Source organism: Phoenix dactylifera, chromosome 6, assembly GCF_009389715.1.
Source record: "Phoenix dactylifera cultivar Barhee BC4 chromosome 6, palm_55x_up_171113_PBpolish2nd_filt_p, whole genome shotgun sequence".
NCBI lineage: Eukaryota > Viridiplantae > Streptophyta > Magnoliopsida > Arecales > Arecaceae > Phoenix > Phoenix dactylifera.
In genome coordinates, this window is record NC_052397.1 from 17,686,039 (window position 1) to 17,702,527 (window position 16,489).

Below are 16,489 nucleotides of genomic sequence, written 5' to 3' on the forward strand. Positions count from 1 at the left end.
CTATCGTCGCATGCCTTTTGGGTTATGCAATGCACCGGCTACATTCCAACGGTGTATGATGAGCATTTTCTCCGACATGGTGGAGAAATTTTTAGAAGTTTTTATGGATGACTTTTCTGTATTCGGATCTAATTTTAATGAATGTCTCCATCACTTGACCCTTGTTGTAGAATGATGTAAAGAGAAAAATTTAGTTCTTAACTGGAAAAAATGTCATTTTATGGTCCAATCAGGTATTGTTTTGGGACACATTGTGTCACAAAGGGGAATCGAGGTGGATAAAGCCAAAGTAGAATTAATTGCCAAGTTACCACCTCCCAAAACTGTTAGGAAAGTTAGATCCTTTCTAGGGCATGCGGGTTTTTACCGCCGCTTTATTAAGGATTTCAGTAAATTGTCGAAACCCTTATGCGATCTGTTGGCGAAAGATGCTATTTTTAATTTTTCGCCAATTTGTATAACTGCTTTCGAAAGATTAAAGTCTGAACTAACCTCAGCACCCATCATAAGGTCCCCTGATTGGAATCTGCCATTTGACATCATGTGTGATGCATCTGATTATGCAATAGGTGCCGTCCTAGGTCAGCGAGTGGGGAAGCTTCCCCACGTGATTCATTATGCGAGCAAAACTCTGAATGACGCCCAACTTAACTATTCTACAACTGAAAAAGAGTTGTTGGCTGTTGTCTTTGCTCTTGACAAATTTCGTCCCTATCTGATAGAATCCAAGGTCCTTATTTATTCTGATCATGCCGCCCTTAAGTACCTTCTCACAAAAAAGGATGCCAAGGCAAGACTCATTCGTTGGATCCTATTGCTTCAAGAATTTGATCTTGAAATACGAGATAAAAAGGGATCTGAAAATGTTGTAGCTGACCACTTGTCCAGATTAATTGTCGAATCATCCGGAGAATCCATGCCTGTGTCCGAGACCTTCCCTGATGAACAACTAATGATGATTTTCCATACCAATGTTCCATGGTATGCTGATGTAGTCAACTATCTAGTTACTGAACGAATGCCCTGTTCATGGACCAAACAAAAGAAATTCCGCTTCCTAGCTCGTGTAAAATGGTATTTTTGGGATGAACCATACTTGTTCAAATACTGTCCTGATCAAATCATCAGACGATGCATCCCTGAACACGATCAAAGGAATGTCCTTTTCTTTTGTCATGACCATGCTTGTGGTGGTCATTTTAGTGGGAAGAAAACTGCTGCAAAAGTTTTGCAGTGTGGATTTTATTGGCCCACACTTTTTTGAGATGCGCATGACTATTGTAAATCTTGCGATCGATGTCAACGATTAGAAAAACTTTCGAGAAAGAATGAGATGCCCCTAAACCCTATCTTAATTATAGAAATTTTCGATGTTTGGGGTATTGATTTTATGGGTCCTTTTCTTATGTCGTTTGGGCATCAGTACATTCTTGTGGCAGTTGACTATGTATCAAAATGGATTGAGGCTATCGCGTGTAAGACCAATGATCACAAAGTGGTGATCAAGTTCCTTAAAGAATCTATCTTTGCTCGTTTTGGCACCCCTCGTGCTATCATTAGTGATGGGGGAAAACATTTTTGTAATAAAATCTTTAAAGCCCTTATGAGAAAGTACAATATTAATCACAAGGTCAGTACACCATATCATCCACAAACAAGTGGACAAGTCGAAATTTCCAATCGGGAGATCAAGACCATCCTTGAAAAAACTGTTCATACATCTCGGAAGGATTGGTCTCTTAGGCTAACAGATGCACTGTGGGCATATCGGACGGCTTACAAAACACCAATTGGAATGTCTCCATATAGAACTGTCTATGGCAAGGCTTGCCATTTACCTGTCGAGTTAGAACACAAGGCCTATTGGGCAATTAAACATTTAAATTTCGATCTTGACAAAGCAGGAGAACATAGGAAGCTTCAACTCGATGAGCTTGAAGAAATTAGAAACAATGCTTACGAGTGTGCCAAAAAGTACAAAGATCGCATGAAGATCATGCATGATAAAATGATCATTCGTAAGGAATTTCACCAAGGACAAAAAGTCCTTCTATATGATTCTCGATTACATCTATTCCCTGAAAAACTTAAATCTCGCTGGACTGGCCCATACACAGTAGAGAAAGTGCACCCACATGGTGCAGTAGTAATATGCAATACCAAGGATGGTAGGTCCTTTCAAGTCAATGGACATCGTTTAAAACCATACCTTGAGTATCTGAGTCCAAAAGTCGAGGAGACACTTCTGACCGACCCTATCTATTATGAGTAAATCGGAATTGTCTGGCTGAAGACATAAAACTTAGCGCTATTTGGGAGGCAACCCAACATGTAAGTTTCTTTTATATATATATATATATATATATAAATCATCATCAATATATTACTAACATGCAGGTTTAGGGGATTTTGCCCCAATTTTCAATTTATCCACCCATATCAGGTAACCTCTCCTCTGTCCTCTTACTGCTTTAAATTTTCTTTAACATTGAGGACAATGTTAGATTTAGGTTTGGGGGTATTTTTACGCATTTGAAATTTTAAAAAAAAAAGTTTTTAGTTAAAATTTTTGAAAAAAAAAAATACAACACACAAGGTATATAAAATCTAAGAGCCCAATGACTAGTTGGAAGTAGTGCAAAGTGAGTTCTTTTTATTAAGTTCCTTTTAGTGAGTTGTAAGCTAATTAGTGCTTTGAATTTCACAACACATCTGGCCTGCATTTTCTAAGGTATAGGTTCGACATTGTGTTGAGAATATGGTAGCAACCTCGAATCCTGATGAACCATCTTTTTCTGATCAAAAAAAAAAAATGGTGGATTTAGTCAGGTACATCGAAAAGGGCTACCTATTGTCAAAGGTCAGCGGGCTTGTGATGAGGAACCCGAGCATAGGTTCGTAGGGGAGTCTTGATGCCCGACACCTCATGCCAACTGGTGTGAGAATTGTCGACTAATTGCTCGCTACATGGAGGAATCATCACAGAAGTAAAAGTGCACAATATATACATTATCATTTCTCTTTAATGCAAAAAAAAAAATGAAAAAAAAAATGTATACTGACCTTAAGAAAGACAATAGTGTGAAAGCCGTCGTTGTAAAAATTCGAGTAAACTGAAATATTACAGATAAAGCCCATGAGGTATTAAAGTAAACATCCACAGCTCTCGAAATCCTGCAGAAAAGATGATTTTGAATCAGCAAATAGGTCTTGTCCGACCAATTCTTGGAAACTACTAATTAGCGATATTTTGGAGATCCAAAACCTTAGCTTGTGCATGGTCCAAACTTCACTGAGCACTCAAGTATAAATAAGTCTTACAACTTCCTAACGGAAAACTTAATAACTTCAACTTAAATTGCATACTAACCTAGAAATTGGGCTACTTAGTAATTAAAACCTTGTATGTTTTTGAAATTCTTATCAGTTATGTACTTGAAGTAAGACTTTCATTTCACAAATCAAATTTTATTTTGGGATTGAAGTTTGTGGGTAACTTCACTGCAAACCCTCACGAGACAACACTCGTCCACTAAGGTAACCTAGGGGTTTAAAGGCTTGTTGCACGTGCTAAGTGCAATCGTAATGCTCTACGAAAGTGAGTATTTATCTTAGTATATTTATATAATAAATAACACTTTTGCACTCTTATTTTATCATTTTCGCACTAAATTGCTAGAGACTAGCAATAAGCTAGTTGGGGGGTGTGATGAGAGCATAAAAGTGCGACCTACATGTCACCTAAATTAGTATTATTGCTAACCGATAATGATAAATTCACTGGATTAATATTATATTTGGGTTTGGCATAGATTTTCATAAATTAGAGATAAAATGCACATTGAGTACAAATTTGACTAAAGAAGGATCCCTTCCCAGATCCGACTCGGTTGAAGATCGGGTCGGGTCCGAGTCGGGTTCGGATCCGAATCAGGTCCATTTCTTTTGTGCTTTTGGAAAATAATTTTGGGGCAAATCTAATTTGGCCATATCATAAGTATGAGGTGCTGGGTAACCCATGACTTGAAAGACTTGCAATTGACCTCTAGTCAGAACAGATGACCCGCGACGAACCAAGTTCGTCCGTCTACAAGCCAAATTTCATATCACACTATTTTTTTTATTATTATCTAGATGACTAATTGGATGGAAATTGGTGTCTCCCAGCTCCATCTCACGAGGGCAAAGAAAATCCCGACGATCACGCTCCCAGCTCATCCCTCCGCATCCAAGTTCTCGCGTGCCACGAACGCCCCAATCCGGCCAAAGAAGGAAGGCCACATTCCCAGCTTCTTCACGCGCTGCCAGCATCCCAACTGCATCCCAGCAAGCGTGATTTCCAGTGATCTACCAACGCCCATCAAGCCTCTTCCGGATTCCAGCCGTGGCATCCGTCCGAGATCCCAGGCGCCCACCAAGCCGTGATCGGCTCCTCCGGCTTCAGCCCCTCCTCCGCGTCTCAAGCCATTCCGGATTCCCAGCATCCACCGCATCCCAGCTCCTTCCAATCCGGTGATCCCAAAATCCCCCCCTTCCACATCAGGAGTCCGGCGATCTCGCTTCCGCGACCCAAGAGGGAAGTCGACCGGAGCAATCCTCCACCATTTCCTCCTCCTTCCCAGCATCCCGGATGATCCGTGATTCCACCCAAAATCCAAGTGACCCTGCGGCTATAAGAAGAGGGGAGAGGCCATCGGCATAGGTGTGCTCGATTGGGGTGGGAACCAAAGGAGGAGCTCGGCTGGGATCGGGTCCAAAGAAGAAGAAGGAAAGAGGCCATCGGCTGGTTCGGGGAAGAAGAAACAGAGAGGAGTGTTGATGCTCTGTTTTCAAACAGAGCACATTCCTTTGTTTTGTTTTTTTTATTCTTTTTCTTTTTCTTTTCATGTTTAGTTTTATTTTTAAGAGCAATGTTTCATGCTTAGTTTTATTTTTAAAGAGCAATGCTTTATGTTTAGTTTTATTGAGAGCAATGTGTTTTGAGTTTGAGTTTTACTTGAGAACAATGTTTTAAGTTTTAACTTTAGAGAATTTTATTTTGGAGGAGTGTTTTACTTTTAAGATTGTATTTATGCTGAAATTTTAATTTTTTTTATGCAATACATTAAATCTTTTTTTATGAAATTTATGTTTGCTTCAATCCCCTTAGTTTCATCCATTTTAATTTTATGCCAGAGCTTTATTTTTCATTAAAAATGCTTTTTGAATCTAAGTACATGTCTTCTAGTTAATTTCAATTAAAAATCATAATCCGGTAGACTAGAGAATCCATCAACATCTCCGAAATAATGTTTTCCTTTTATCATTCAAAAATCGATTTCAAATCCGAGTGAACGTTCTAATTTTTATGCAACTCCAATCGCCTCCCTGTGGATCGACCTCTTACAACCACTATTCTTCGAGTAGAACAGGTAAGAGTAAAAAATTAAATTTAAACTTTGTTCGTCGGTTCTAACAACAATCTATATAGCATATATTTAGTTAGACAGAAATTGGACGAACAGTGAGCAACTCGAGCTTGACTTGATTATAAAATGAGCTGTAGTAGTTATAACAATGAGCAGTTTCCAAGATGCTAAATGACATCAATTTGCTTTCAAGACAAATGATTTGAAATGCAGAAAATAGCTCCTCGTTGGGAAAACCGCTCACTGACTCAACAGTTAATCGTTGTAGATTAAGATATTTTGTTACATACTTAATGGTCGCAAACAAGGTTCCTAGGTGAGCTAGCTTCATCCCCCTTGGCTTATATCACCACGCATAACTTGGCAGGATCTGTAAAGTAATACAAAATTACAAATTATCCCAAAGATATCGAGTGGCAGCTGCCATCATAGCAAATTCCTATTGTTTGACTGTCCTTCACTTGGAACCCATCTGCACAACCCTGTCTCAAAAAGAATACTACGATGAGACAAAATACTGTCCCAGATCCCAAAAGGGCTCCTTGAATTTTAAAACACATGATCCTTTCTCTTGGTAGTGTATATTTGTATGAATTGCTACGCCTTCAAAAGAATATCACCAGGTTTTAGTTGTTGATGCTGATACCTCTGAGATCATTCCACCGGCAGTTTATTGTTTTCTATTTCATCTCAAGATCTGCATACATGAGACTTTTGTTTATATTCTGATGGCAAGTTTCTCTTCAAGCTCCCTATACCCAGAAGATGGGGCAAACAAACAATCAAGTGGCAGCCTGTGCACCACTCCATCTGCTGTCATCACTGTCAATCCTGTTCATGAAGCTATTCTGGTTTTCTCTTATGTAGGACACACCAGACCATGCTCCACGGACAAGCAAGATGCTTACAAACACCATGCTCCCAAGCGTGCAGACCACCTAAAATGAATGCAACACAAACTAATTAAATTGGTTTAAGAAAAAGAGACCAACAGCAAATCCAAAAGTGATTGACATCAAAGAGATTACCCAAAATAATATATATATTTTTCACTTCTTCCATTTTTCTCCTTCTCATAACCTTCTTTTTTGGTAAATTTTACTTACTTTTTATTTTTATATTTAACATTAGTATAGTTTGGTTTAACTTTGATCCAACTCATATGCCTTTATCATGCACCAAAAAAAGAGATTTTTAGTAAATGGTTAAAATTCAAGGATAACATATAAGACTATTATATAATCTTTATCATAATACAAAATGCTGTTATGAAGGAACAGGCACTTTGTTAGTGTGGCTGTTAGAAGCCCCGAATTATAGATGATCTATTACCATCCCATTTGAGCTTCTTGGCTGATGAAAATAGGCAATAATTATGGTCATATGATTGTCAGTTTTTGTGCTTCAAGGCTTCCTTCATAAGCACATAAAAGAGACCATGAACAATTGCTCACTAAGATTTGGTTATTTGACATTTAATGATATATCAAAAGCCAAAAACTAGTTTTCCAGAAAACATAATAATGCTCAATGGACAAAGATTGCCATTCAGAAATTCTATTCATAAGCAAAATCTATAATTATGTGCAGTCAAGAGCCTAATATTTGAAATGATCAAATTGGGACTCTTTTAATATATAAACAAAAAGCGCCCTAATGCATGAGGCTTTTGCTACTGTAGGATATGTTTCGAACTCATAATACTCAGGTCATAATAGAGCAACCTTACTGATGTGGCAAGGTGTGCTTTGTGCTCTAAAAATATATCACAATATATAAATCCTTCATGTTGTAAGTGCAAAAAGACAATTGCTTTTCACTATGTCGCATAACATGCTGAATGTATGTTCAGAGTATAATAACATCAAATGAAGTTAGGGAGTAAAGAATATCCTTGAGGACCGCTAAGTGAATATTACTACTTCTGTTGAAGGAACAGAAGATAAAGAAAAAGAAGAAGAAAAAGCAGGTCCTTTGCATGGAAAATGAAAGTGGAAAACAGATGTCTTCAGCTCTCTGGTGCAAGGAGAGGGACCTTAACCGTTTCACTATTTGGCATGGTGGAAAAGGAAATAGGAAAACCTTCAATTTTATCTTTCCTGTTGGTTGGTTAACCAAAAAAAAAAAAGAGATCTGAGGGTTTTCAAGAATGTATTGAGTTTATTCCTTACCACAACAGGAAACAAAATTTCCTAAATTAAAGAACACAACTGCATCAGGAAGTAAGGAACCATGCAGGCAGAAAGTATCACAACATAGTAGATTGAGATAGGAATATCAAAGAAAATTTTTCCATTTGCATCATGAAAATCACATCCATTACTGTTGGAATAACAGTGATGAATGCACTGGAAGCACTATAAAAGATTTTGAGGTACAATAGACTCAGTAGGAATTTGAGCCTAAAAGAAAAACTTATCAGGCTATGATAGATTTTAAGTTTTTCCCCCAAAAAAGTGAAAGCCTAAGCCCTATAATCCATTAGAGCATAAGAGAGAATCCAAAGAGAATTAATCCTATAGGAAAAGGAACATCACTAACAATTGTCCCACCCACCAAACCTAGGATCAAATATTTCATTCATCTCTATTTGCCAAGATCCTAGAGAGTAAAGCTTTTCTCGAACAGGTTAGAGGCTGTCAGACGCACAGTCACAGAGCAATGGAAAACATTGAAGCAGAAAGGCTCCATAAATTTTCGAGTATCAAGATCCTAAACAGGGTTTTGAATCCCTGGTCTCAGACTCAGTGTTGGCCAGGGAACGTGTCAAGACGCAGTACCATGACAGTATCATCCCGACACTTGGGATGGGTCAGCATCCTAGTAATTCACTAGGACATCAGTTTTTTACCCTTTGTTTTCTTTTTATTGTTTGTTGTTTTAATGATTGTTTAGATGGGTTCTAGAATTTGGTTGTTACAATTTAGAACTAGAATACACCTTTTGAGCCAAATGATTGGATTTATGGTGCCAGTATCAGCACTAATTTGGTATTACGATGATGCCCATAATTTTGGAAACCACAAAGATGATGATAGACAATGGAGACAGCATGGACATTGTGTTGCAACAGTTAGAAGGGGAACTGGAGAGGAGACTAAAAGGCATATGCTCCCCCATCCCCCTCCTCCCCCCCCTCCCCCCCCCCCCCCCCCCCCCCCCGCGCTCTTCATACAGTAATCTCCATATATTCAAATGTTTTCCCCTCACATTGATCACAAGGAATCTGTGCAGTGCAACCTTCCTATATCTGCTGGTTAATGAGAATAGTCGTGTCAACTGAAAATGCGATAATGATACATATGGGAACATAATAGGTAATATTTAATCATGAATAGAAATTAGAAGATTGCCAAGATAGAGTTGAGAGGCATGGGTACTGCATATTGAAACAACGTTGGGCTAAATCAAGAATCGTGCAAAATCAAATAAAAGATTGTTTGACCAAAATATATCCATGAAGCACTTAAAGATGCAGCCAGTTGAGCCGCATGCATCCAATAGGCTTTCCAATGAACCTATAATTGCTTGAAAGTAAGCTCTGAAAAAATGAAAATAAGACCATCATATCAAGGACTATTCTTGTTAAAAAGCAATCTCTCCAGCATAACATAAAATTGTGCTGAAAATTTAGCTATACAGATAGTGTAGGGCTCTTTTTTCGTTTAGTTCTTTGGATCAAGGATGTCCAGAGATAGACGTGGATGATGTAACAAGTAGAGATAGTCATACAAGTTGTGTCTTCTAATGTCTGGATTATCTCTTCAAGGTTGGTGGTTGGGATTGCCAGTGCGATCTTTAGAATTTCTTCTATATAATCTCTCTCAACACTTACCTTATAGACATGACAATTGCAATATTGACATCAGGAAAGCATTTTATACCCAACTAACCCAATGCAACCGGTTTACTTATGCTTGTACACAAAAAGTAACTTGGATCATATCAGGACAAGAATCATCACTCTCAGCTGATTCTTCTTAAAGCTGTTGTAGTAGCTATGGTAATACTATGTCTCCTAAATTGGCTGAAGCTTCTTGGCTCAGTCCTTAGTCGGTAACTTCTAATGCATGGGCAGCTCAAGAGTTGTTACTGATCATCTTAACATACAATAGAATTTAGGGAAGTTTAAATCCAAAGATAACACATGGGACTCTCCTAGCAGATTCAACATATACATAATCTGAGAGTACACACAAACTGAGACATAAAGGGCAGGAAGCCACTAAGCTAACCTTCGTTTTTAAGAACTAAGCCTAGCCTCACTTTTGAGGATAAAGATTGCACCACCGACAAACATTAATTTGAGAACTTATACCATTTTCCTTCTGCTTATCAGTTACCATCAAAGAACCCAAGCTAGTTGGTGATAAAATCGTAAACACAGTATAGTATGCAATAGAATCCAGAAACTGCTCAAAAACAAAACTAAATAGCGGTGTTTCTAATGCGGTAAAGCTGCATACCATATAAGGAATGGCAAATAGCATAACAAAAGGAGAAAAAATGCATATTAAAGATGCAGAATTACCTCAAGAAATGCCTTAAAAATCCATAACAAAGCCAGAACTAAAACCCCGTTAACCGAAAATCCCACCTGTTTGGGAGAGATTAAAAAAAAACAAAACAAGAAACGTCAGCACTTCAAATTCCCAATTATCCAATTCTGTTTTTTTTCTCCAATTCTCCCACAACGAAGAGGTAATTACGAGGGAAAATAAGAAGGCCTTAGCTTATCCAAATTTAAAATTGCAATCTGAAAAAAGGAAAAAAAAAATCCTTTTTTTAGCATAAGAAGGAAATAACGGGAAAACACGTAAATTGCCCAATTCCATTGACTTCTAAAAGGTGAAGCCCAACCTTCCCAAAAAAAAATCACTCGACGGGAAAACGAGAAGGTGGGAGCGAACCAATTTAGTGGGGATCGGAGGGGGCAGAACGGATCGGACGGCCCTGCGCGCGCGCCGCGAGATCTTGCGGAAGACGTTGTGGAGGAAGCGCACGAGGAGATCGAGGCTCCGGTCGTCGTTGTCCTCGTCGTCGTCGTCGTCGTCCTCATCGTCCCCGCCTTCGCCGTGGAGATCGCCGACCCAAGCGCGAGGATCGGGGACCACGACCACCGATTCCTGGGGGTAGCCGGAGAGCCTCCGGGAGGCCCGGAGCGGTGTCCGGACTCGAGAGGCGGAGGCTAGGAGAGGGAGGGAGGGGAGGAGGAGGCGGAGGTGGTAGGGTTTGGAGGGAAGCGAAGATCGAATGCGAGGAAGAGAGAAGGAGACGGAGGAGGAAGAAGCCATGGTCAGAGAGAGATCCCCTCGTCCGAGACTCAAGCCGCCTCGGTTCTCCTCACCTGGTGCTCCTTGTTAGACCACACGTGTCGCTCACACGTGCACGTTCTTAAAAATGTCGCGCATGATGAGTAACCTGGCAAAATACAAACAAATACCACCTACAGTGCACAAATACGATTGTAATGTTTTTTTGGTAGAATGGATGATTTATATCATTCTAATAGAAATACATCTAAAAAAATAAAAAAATAATAAATTTCTAAGTCCTTTTGATGCTCGATTAAAATATTTTTTAAATAAATTTCTTAGATAATATTTTTTTAAGCAATATTCAAAAATTATATATACAAATGTTGCAGCAGAGAAGAAAAAAATAATAATTATGAAACAGATAAATCTCCGAACTTGACCACCAAAACTAAACCTCTACAAGACGATTAAGACTCTGCTCTATAAAAAAACAAGATATGAACACAAATCCAGCACTATACAGCCGTCTTTAAATAATAATGATAGTAATACAAAGCACCAAAGAAACAAAACTCTACAAATACATGCTTCTTAAGCTTTTTCTTTTTTGCCGATATTGATGCCGATATTCTCTCTGTTTTTTTTATTTTTTTCCAACGAAAAGTCAAAGGCTTGGTGCGTGTTGCAAGGAGGGGCCATATAAACGCCCCAACAGTTAGATTTCAAGTTTTATTTATTGCTTTCCCTTGACATAAACAATCAAAAAGCTTGCATTTAAAAACATCTTTCTAAATGCATCATAATGAGAGGAATCAACGACTTGATATTTCAATCATTAAAGAGATGAGTGCAGAAGTTTCATTCTTTAATGCTCTTTTGCTCCCAAGCCTCCTTTTGTCACCACAAACTACTAACGAGCCACTCCCCTAAATGCATCTTTTTTTTTTTTGTGGTAAAGTACAGCTAATTTTTTGAGAAATCACTCCAACTTGAGGTATGAAACTAGCCCACGCATCTTTTAACATAAGTCATGAACTCCATTTCAATTCCCCCAAGCATTGCATACAACAAATGTAATACCAATCAAAACGACAACTCCTTTGATTGAATCAGCTTATATGAGCTCAGAAATACACAATCATCATGAACATTTCACAAGGTCTTCTAAAAAATGAAGACAAATGGTTAGGCCTGTAAAACTGTACAATACTATGTTCCTTAGTAACAGAGGGCCATGGATCTTTTGACAGAGATTCCAAGTAATGGTGAATACATTCTGACATGCACCATCTCGGTTAGAAGGATAAAGATGTTTCCACTAGAGGATTCATAGCTCCACCTTCATGGAACCTGCATCACCCAAAGACACGCATGAACCACAGATAAACTTTCGCATATGATTCAAAGCCAGTAAACAATTTTATACCATTGTGCTCTGTGCCTCCACCAGCAGGCGCATCAGGAACAAAGCCCATCCGAACAACATTTTGCAGTTCATCATGCCATACACTTGATATCTGTGTACAAAGATCCAATTAATTGAAGAACATTAAATCTTTACAAATGGTGAAAAGAAACGTTTTGAAGTACTTGAGCCACTGGGGAAATATGGGGTGGGGCAGCTCTAAGCATGTCCTCTGAATTGGGCACACTGCAAATGATTTCTGTCTGCATAACTCCCCTGGTTGATGGCCCATACAAACGAGGGCGAAGGCTGCTCATTCTTGGACCAAACCCCAGAACAGCACAACCTCCATCTTGTGCATGAAGAATCTATAGAATGAGGCACACAAGAAAATATCAAAACCATATAAACGCCAAAAGGATCTAAATTAGAGATGTGCTGCCAACTACTAAACAGTCTTACATCTTTCAGAAGGCTCTGCTCATTGTCGGAGTTCAGTTCAGGGCTGACGGCTGCAAGCTTCATCGATAGGAACTGCAGACTCCGATTGCAGCAAGGTCTATTAATAGCAGCAAAAATATGCCAAAAAGAAGATGGTACGTCCTAGTTGAGTGTTTCACACAAATTTCTAACATATGCAACAGTTTATGATAGGTCATTAATTAGCTAATGCGAAGATCAAATTCGTCGCTGTTATCAGGATTCAACTTCTCTTACCATTACATCAGTACTGAGCAAGAAAGCTAACTAGCATACCTCAACCTGGCGTTGCAGCGACTGCACATAGTTGATTATCTCATCAAGCATGACAGCCTTGCCAGTAATCTGCCAGAGTAAAATGAACAGTTTAATTTTGCTAGGAAAAAAGCCTTGGCATAAATGGGAAGAGAGAGATTTCATGAATTACCTTACTGCATCCAGGAACAAGGTCTTGAAGAAGCCTCATCCTTTCGCTGATCTTTTCCCTTCTCACCTGCATGTCATGAAAATTAAACCTAGGTATAAAATGAGAAAATAAGAAGACAATGCTGAAAGACATGTCCTAGCATAAGACTTACTCTTTCTGCAAGGCTGTGACTATTGGTGGCTTGGCCGCGCTTGGCTCGGACATGAATGTAATCTTCTTTGGGAGCATCACCATCTTGCGGATGTTCCTTGGCATGTTTAAAAGCCTGTTTATGAGTCATGATGCATGGATTCAGTTCACTCTTCTGTTTTCTCTCATCTTGCTCTATTGGGCTTTCGTCAGACTCAGCAGGGACATCTCTCTCCTGTTCAGCCTCAGCCTTGTATTGTGTGGACAAACGAAAAAACTATCAACTACCTCACAAATTGCATGTTGAAAACGAGAGAGAGGGAAGAAAAAAAAAAAAAAACTGGAAAGAAGAGTACTCGTCTACCCGAATCCGATCAAGTGGAGAATGGGGATGCACAGAACCACATTCAGTCATATATTTCCTTTTCTTCCCCTTGAAATTTTTCTCAAAGCTATGATTGTTAGTTAAAGGGGAATTTGGAGGACTGATAGCGCCTGCAATCCGGCAGCTCTTTGATAAATCAAAATAACTCACCATCTCAGGAAAGCTCTCATTGCCGAAGGAAGAAGGCCTGGTATCAGCATTAGAACTATTCATTTCCTGGTTTAGCGGTATCCTAACATTACAACAAGAGATACTAGATGATCCATCAAACTCCATATTTTGATCCACCGGAACAAGGGAGTTCCAATCAGTAACTACGTATTGTTCAGTAACATTTACAGAAGAACGGGGAGCTGTCATCGAAGATGCTCTCGCGGCCCGATCAGATTGCTGAGCTGAATACATTTGGGAAGATTGGCTAATTGCAGAACTCCCCTTTTCCTCCTGCTCAAACAAGAGATTAGCATCATTATCCAAAAACAAAAGCACTATGCCGCCAAATGAACAATCCATAAGAAACGACACCTTCAACTGCTCAAGTCTTTGAGACTCAATATAGTATAGAATCTTCAAATCATATACTGCAAGTGCTGCAAATCAAATGGCAGCATCTTTAGCCCAAGAGATGAATGAAGGTTGACTGATAATTTCTTGCAGGGCTCAACAAGGAGCAACTAACCTTAGCAGCTTTACACCAAGGTTCAAAAAGCAAAAGTAGTCCCTTGGAAGAAGAATCCTATACACAAGTAACACGAAAGATGGAAAAGATCAAAACTCTTCCCTGCAATGCACCAGCTGGATGACTTTAAAACCATAAGAAAACATATATTCTACTGCAAAGTGCCCCACAGGCAAGAAAGTGAACCTTTCATCACCAGAGCATAAAGGAGACAAAGAAGAAATGATCCCTTAACATATAATATAGCTCTATATGCTAGCAGAAAAGCAAAGCTACCACCTTCGTTTTTTTTCTCAAGGACTTAAAAACTCAAGCTAGCTGCAAGCCAACAACAATAAGGTTTTCAGGGAAACAACAGGGAGAAATTAATCTAGAGAAAAGAGAGGCCTGACATAGGTTTGGAAGGATGACAGTAAGAGGAAAATAGCAATGCCTTCACTATAAATTTTCACAATGCATGAGCTTTCCTTTCACAAACAAGAGGGCCCTTTGGAATTTTCCAGAAAAGGCAGCCACAAAAAGACCCCTGAGGCATCAAATTCAGCAGAAATTTATACACAAGTGGACCACAGCAGAAATTTTTGAAGCTTTCCAGCTACTAAGGAAGGCCAATGGGCTAACTCTTTGAACATTTCCCCCAAAGGGATCTGCATGAAAACTTCAAAGCATCAAATTCTGCTGAAAATCCTACAGAAATAGATCCTACTGAATGGGTTATGGTTCTGTGGAGACCATAAATGCCAGAAACTTTCAGGCATCCAAATAAAAAAGTTTTGGCGAGAAATAGAAACCCCTTGAAAATTACCTGAATGGGTATCAGAGCAGATCCCACCAAAGCTCCTGATGCAGATGTAATTTAAAGTAAATGGATATTGTTGTGTTCTGAATTAGAGTTCAAGCAAAGAAGTAACCAAGAAGAAAAAAAAGTAAACAAAAGACCCCGCCAGCAAAATTTCTTTCAGCATTTCCTTCAATGGACACCTGAACAAGCCTCAAACCATGAAATTAGGTTAACCCAGCAGAATTGGAAGAACTTGGAACTCATCCAGTGAGACTTATCAGGGATCAAAATACAAAGGTTTTCAGCATGAGCACTTGAATTCCATAAAGATTCTACTGTATCCACACGGAAACCATATAATAGCAAGAAAATTAAGAATTGGGAGACAGTTCTAGGAGATTAGAAACAAGCGGTAGGAGGAGAGTGACCTGCCAGAGAGATGAAATGGTCCTTTTCTGAAAGAAAGGCTGCAAGTGTTAACCACTGCCAACTACCCTCTGTAAAATATATTTTTATAAAGGCCTGGAGCGAGCTAATCTAACCAAAGCATGCGAGGTCTTATAGTTTGTCTTAGATGGATTCCTGTGGTTTAAAAAAGTGAAGGGGCTTATTCTATTGTACTCCCTTGTCTATTTTAATTGCTTTTTAGGAGGGAAGGTGCTTCTCTTCAACACCAAGCTTTGAAGGATATGTCTGTTTACTGACACATTGCCAACTATTTCTACTCATTTTTCCCACTGCCAGCCCCCCCACAGCTCTCTCTCTCTCTCTCTCTCTCTCTCTCTCCCCCTCATTTCTTTTACTAGAAACATGTGGAATCTTATCTTTTTAACCTTCCTGTCCTTCACAAATCCATGCTGCAGGAGTTTGCTTGTAGAGCAGTGAACCCATGGATTTGATTCGCATTTCAGCATCTGTCGAGGATTGAGATCTCACGTTGAAGTTCCATGGATGACTAACTGCTTCGTGGTCTCGTAAGGACCATCAGAAGATAAAAATAATCGTCTGTCTATTTCACATTGCTAAAATTCTTTGAGGAAGATTAGGAGAATTTTGATGAATATGAAAATTAATCTTTAAGAATGTCGAATTATATATAAGCATATCTGAAAGCATGACTTTGTAGATTTGGAATATGTATCAAAGTTCAATTTTTCAAATTCTATAGAAAGCATAGGTGTAGTGAACGAGGATCTCATCTAAAATGACTAGTTGGATTCTTCAATGCTAGATAAGTGCCCAAATCTATTTAGTGCATAATTGATATAGAACTAAATATATGCCAACAGGAGTCCTCCAAGTATGTGAAGACTCGTGCGAGCATGTAGGTGAGATACTAGTAGGCAGGTAGGTGTGAGCATATCATTACAATAGGCATGCATCTTTTAATTTAGATACTAATATCTTTTAAAAATGAGTTCTTGAGTAGATGCATTGGAATGGCAGTTTTAAGAAGCCCACTTCATTTTAAGATCTATATTTCGGATTACCATAAAATTAGATAGCAATTACCTTGGGACAATATGGATGATACTAA

The 16,489-nt window shown here is 38.9% G+C and overlaps 2 protein-coding genes across 11 annotated transcripts; both read right to left on the reverse strand.

The window, feature by feature from the left end:
- Window positions 1-5,523: 5,523 nt before the first annotated feature.
- Window positions 5,524-10,864, reverse strand: LOC103707519 (protein SHORT HYPOCOTYL IN WHITE LIGHT 1). The gene is made up of 3 exons (XM_008792044.4): window positions 10,319-10,864; window positions 9,940-10,005; window positions 5,524-6,346 (listed from the first exon to the last, which is right to left on the reverse strand). The coding sequence occupies exons 1-3, from the start codon at window positions 10,700-10,702 to the stop codon at window positions 6,191-6,193; spliced, it is 606 nt and encodes a 201-aa protein (XP_008790266.1). The 5' UTR covers window positions 10,703-10,864; the 3' UTR covers window positions 5,524-6,190.
- An 876-nt stretch (window positions 10,865-11,740) lies between these two features.
- LOC120111141 (transcription factor bHLH74-like) lies at window positions 11,741-15,673 on the reverse strand. 10 transcript variants are annotated; one of them, XM_039127661.1, is made up of 12 exons: window positions 15,381-15,672; window positions 14,977-15,011; window positions 14,172-14,228; window positions 14,018-14,082; window positions 13,472-13,936; window positions 13,130-13,357; window positions 12,979-13,044; window positions 12,828-12,896; window positions 12,534-12,605; window positions 12,257-12,439; window positions 12,093-12,183; window positions 11,741-12,016 (listed from the first exon to the last, which is right to left on the reverse strand). In XM_039127661.1, exons 5-12 carry the CDS (start codon window positions 13,895-13,897, stop codon window positions 11,994-11,996), a joined length of 1,158 nt encoding a protein of 385 aa, XP_038983589.1. In that variant the 5' UTR covers window positions 13,898-13,936; window positions 14,018-14,082; window positions 14,172-14,228; window positions 14,977-15,011; window positions 15,381-15,672; the 3' UTR covers window positions 11,741-11,993. The 10 variants fall into 10 exon arrangements, with proteins under 10 accessions (XP_038983589.1, XP_038983588.1, XP_038983594.1 ...); XM_039127660.1 differs by having other exon boundaries at window positions 14,172-14,818; XM_039127666.1 differs by having other exon boundaries at window positions 13,472-13,540; window positions 13,643-13,724; window positions 13,832-13,936; window positions 14,172-15,672.
- Between the last annotated feature and the right edge of the window lie 816 nt (window positions 15,674-16,489).

Bases quoted from the DNA above. Each gene is read 5' to 3' on its own strand.
- LOC103707519 (XM_008792044.4), bottom strand. From the start codon at position 10,702: ATGGCTTCTTCCTCCTCCGTCTCCTTCTCTCTTCCTCGCATTCGATCT. The intron at 10,006-10,318 runs GTTCGCTCCCAC...TCTCCCAAACAG, and splicing joins CTCCGATCCCCACTAAATTG to GTGGGATTTTCGGTTAACGG. The intron at 6,347-9,939 runs GTAATTCTGCAT...CATTCATTTTAG, and splicing joins TTTTTAAGGCATTTCTTGAG to GTGGTCTGCACGCTTGGGAG.
- LOC120111141 (XM_039127662.1), bottom strand. From the start codon at position 13,897: ATGTATTCAGCTCAGCAATCTGATCGGGCCGCGAGAGCATCTTCGATG. The intron at 13,045-13,129 runs GTAAGTCTTATG...CATGACATGCAG, and splicing joins GTCACAGCCTTGCAGAAAGA to GTGAGAAGGGAAAAGATCAG. The intron at 12,184-12,256 runs GTACTTCAAAAC...CTTTGTACACAG, and splicing joins ATATTTCCCCAGTGGCTCAA to ATATCAAGTGTATGGCATGA.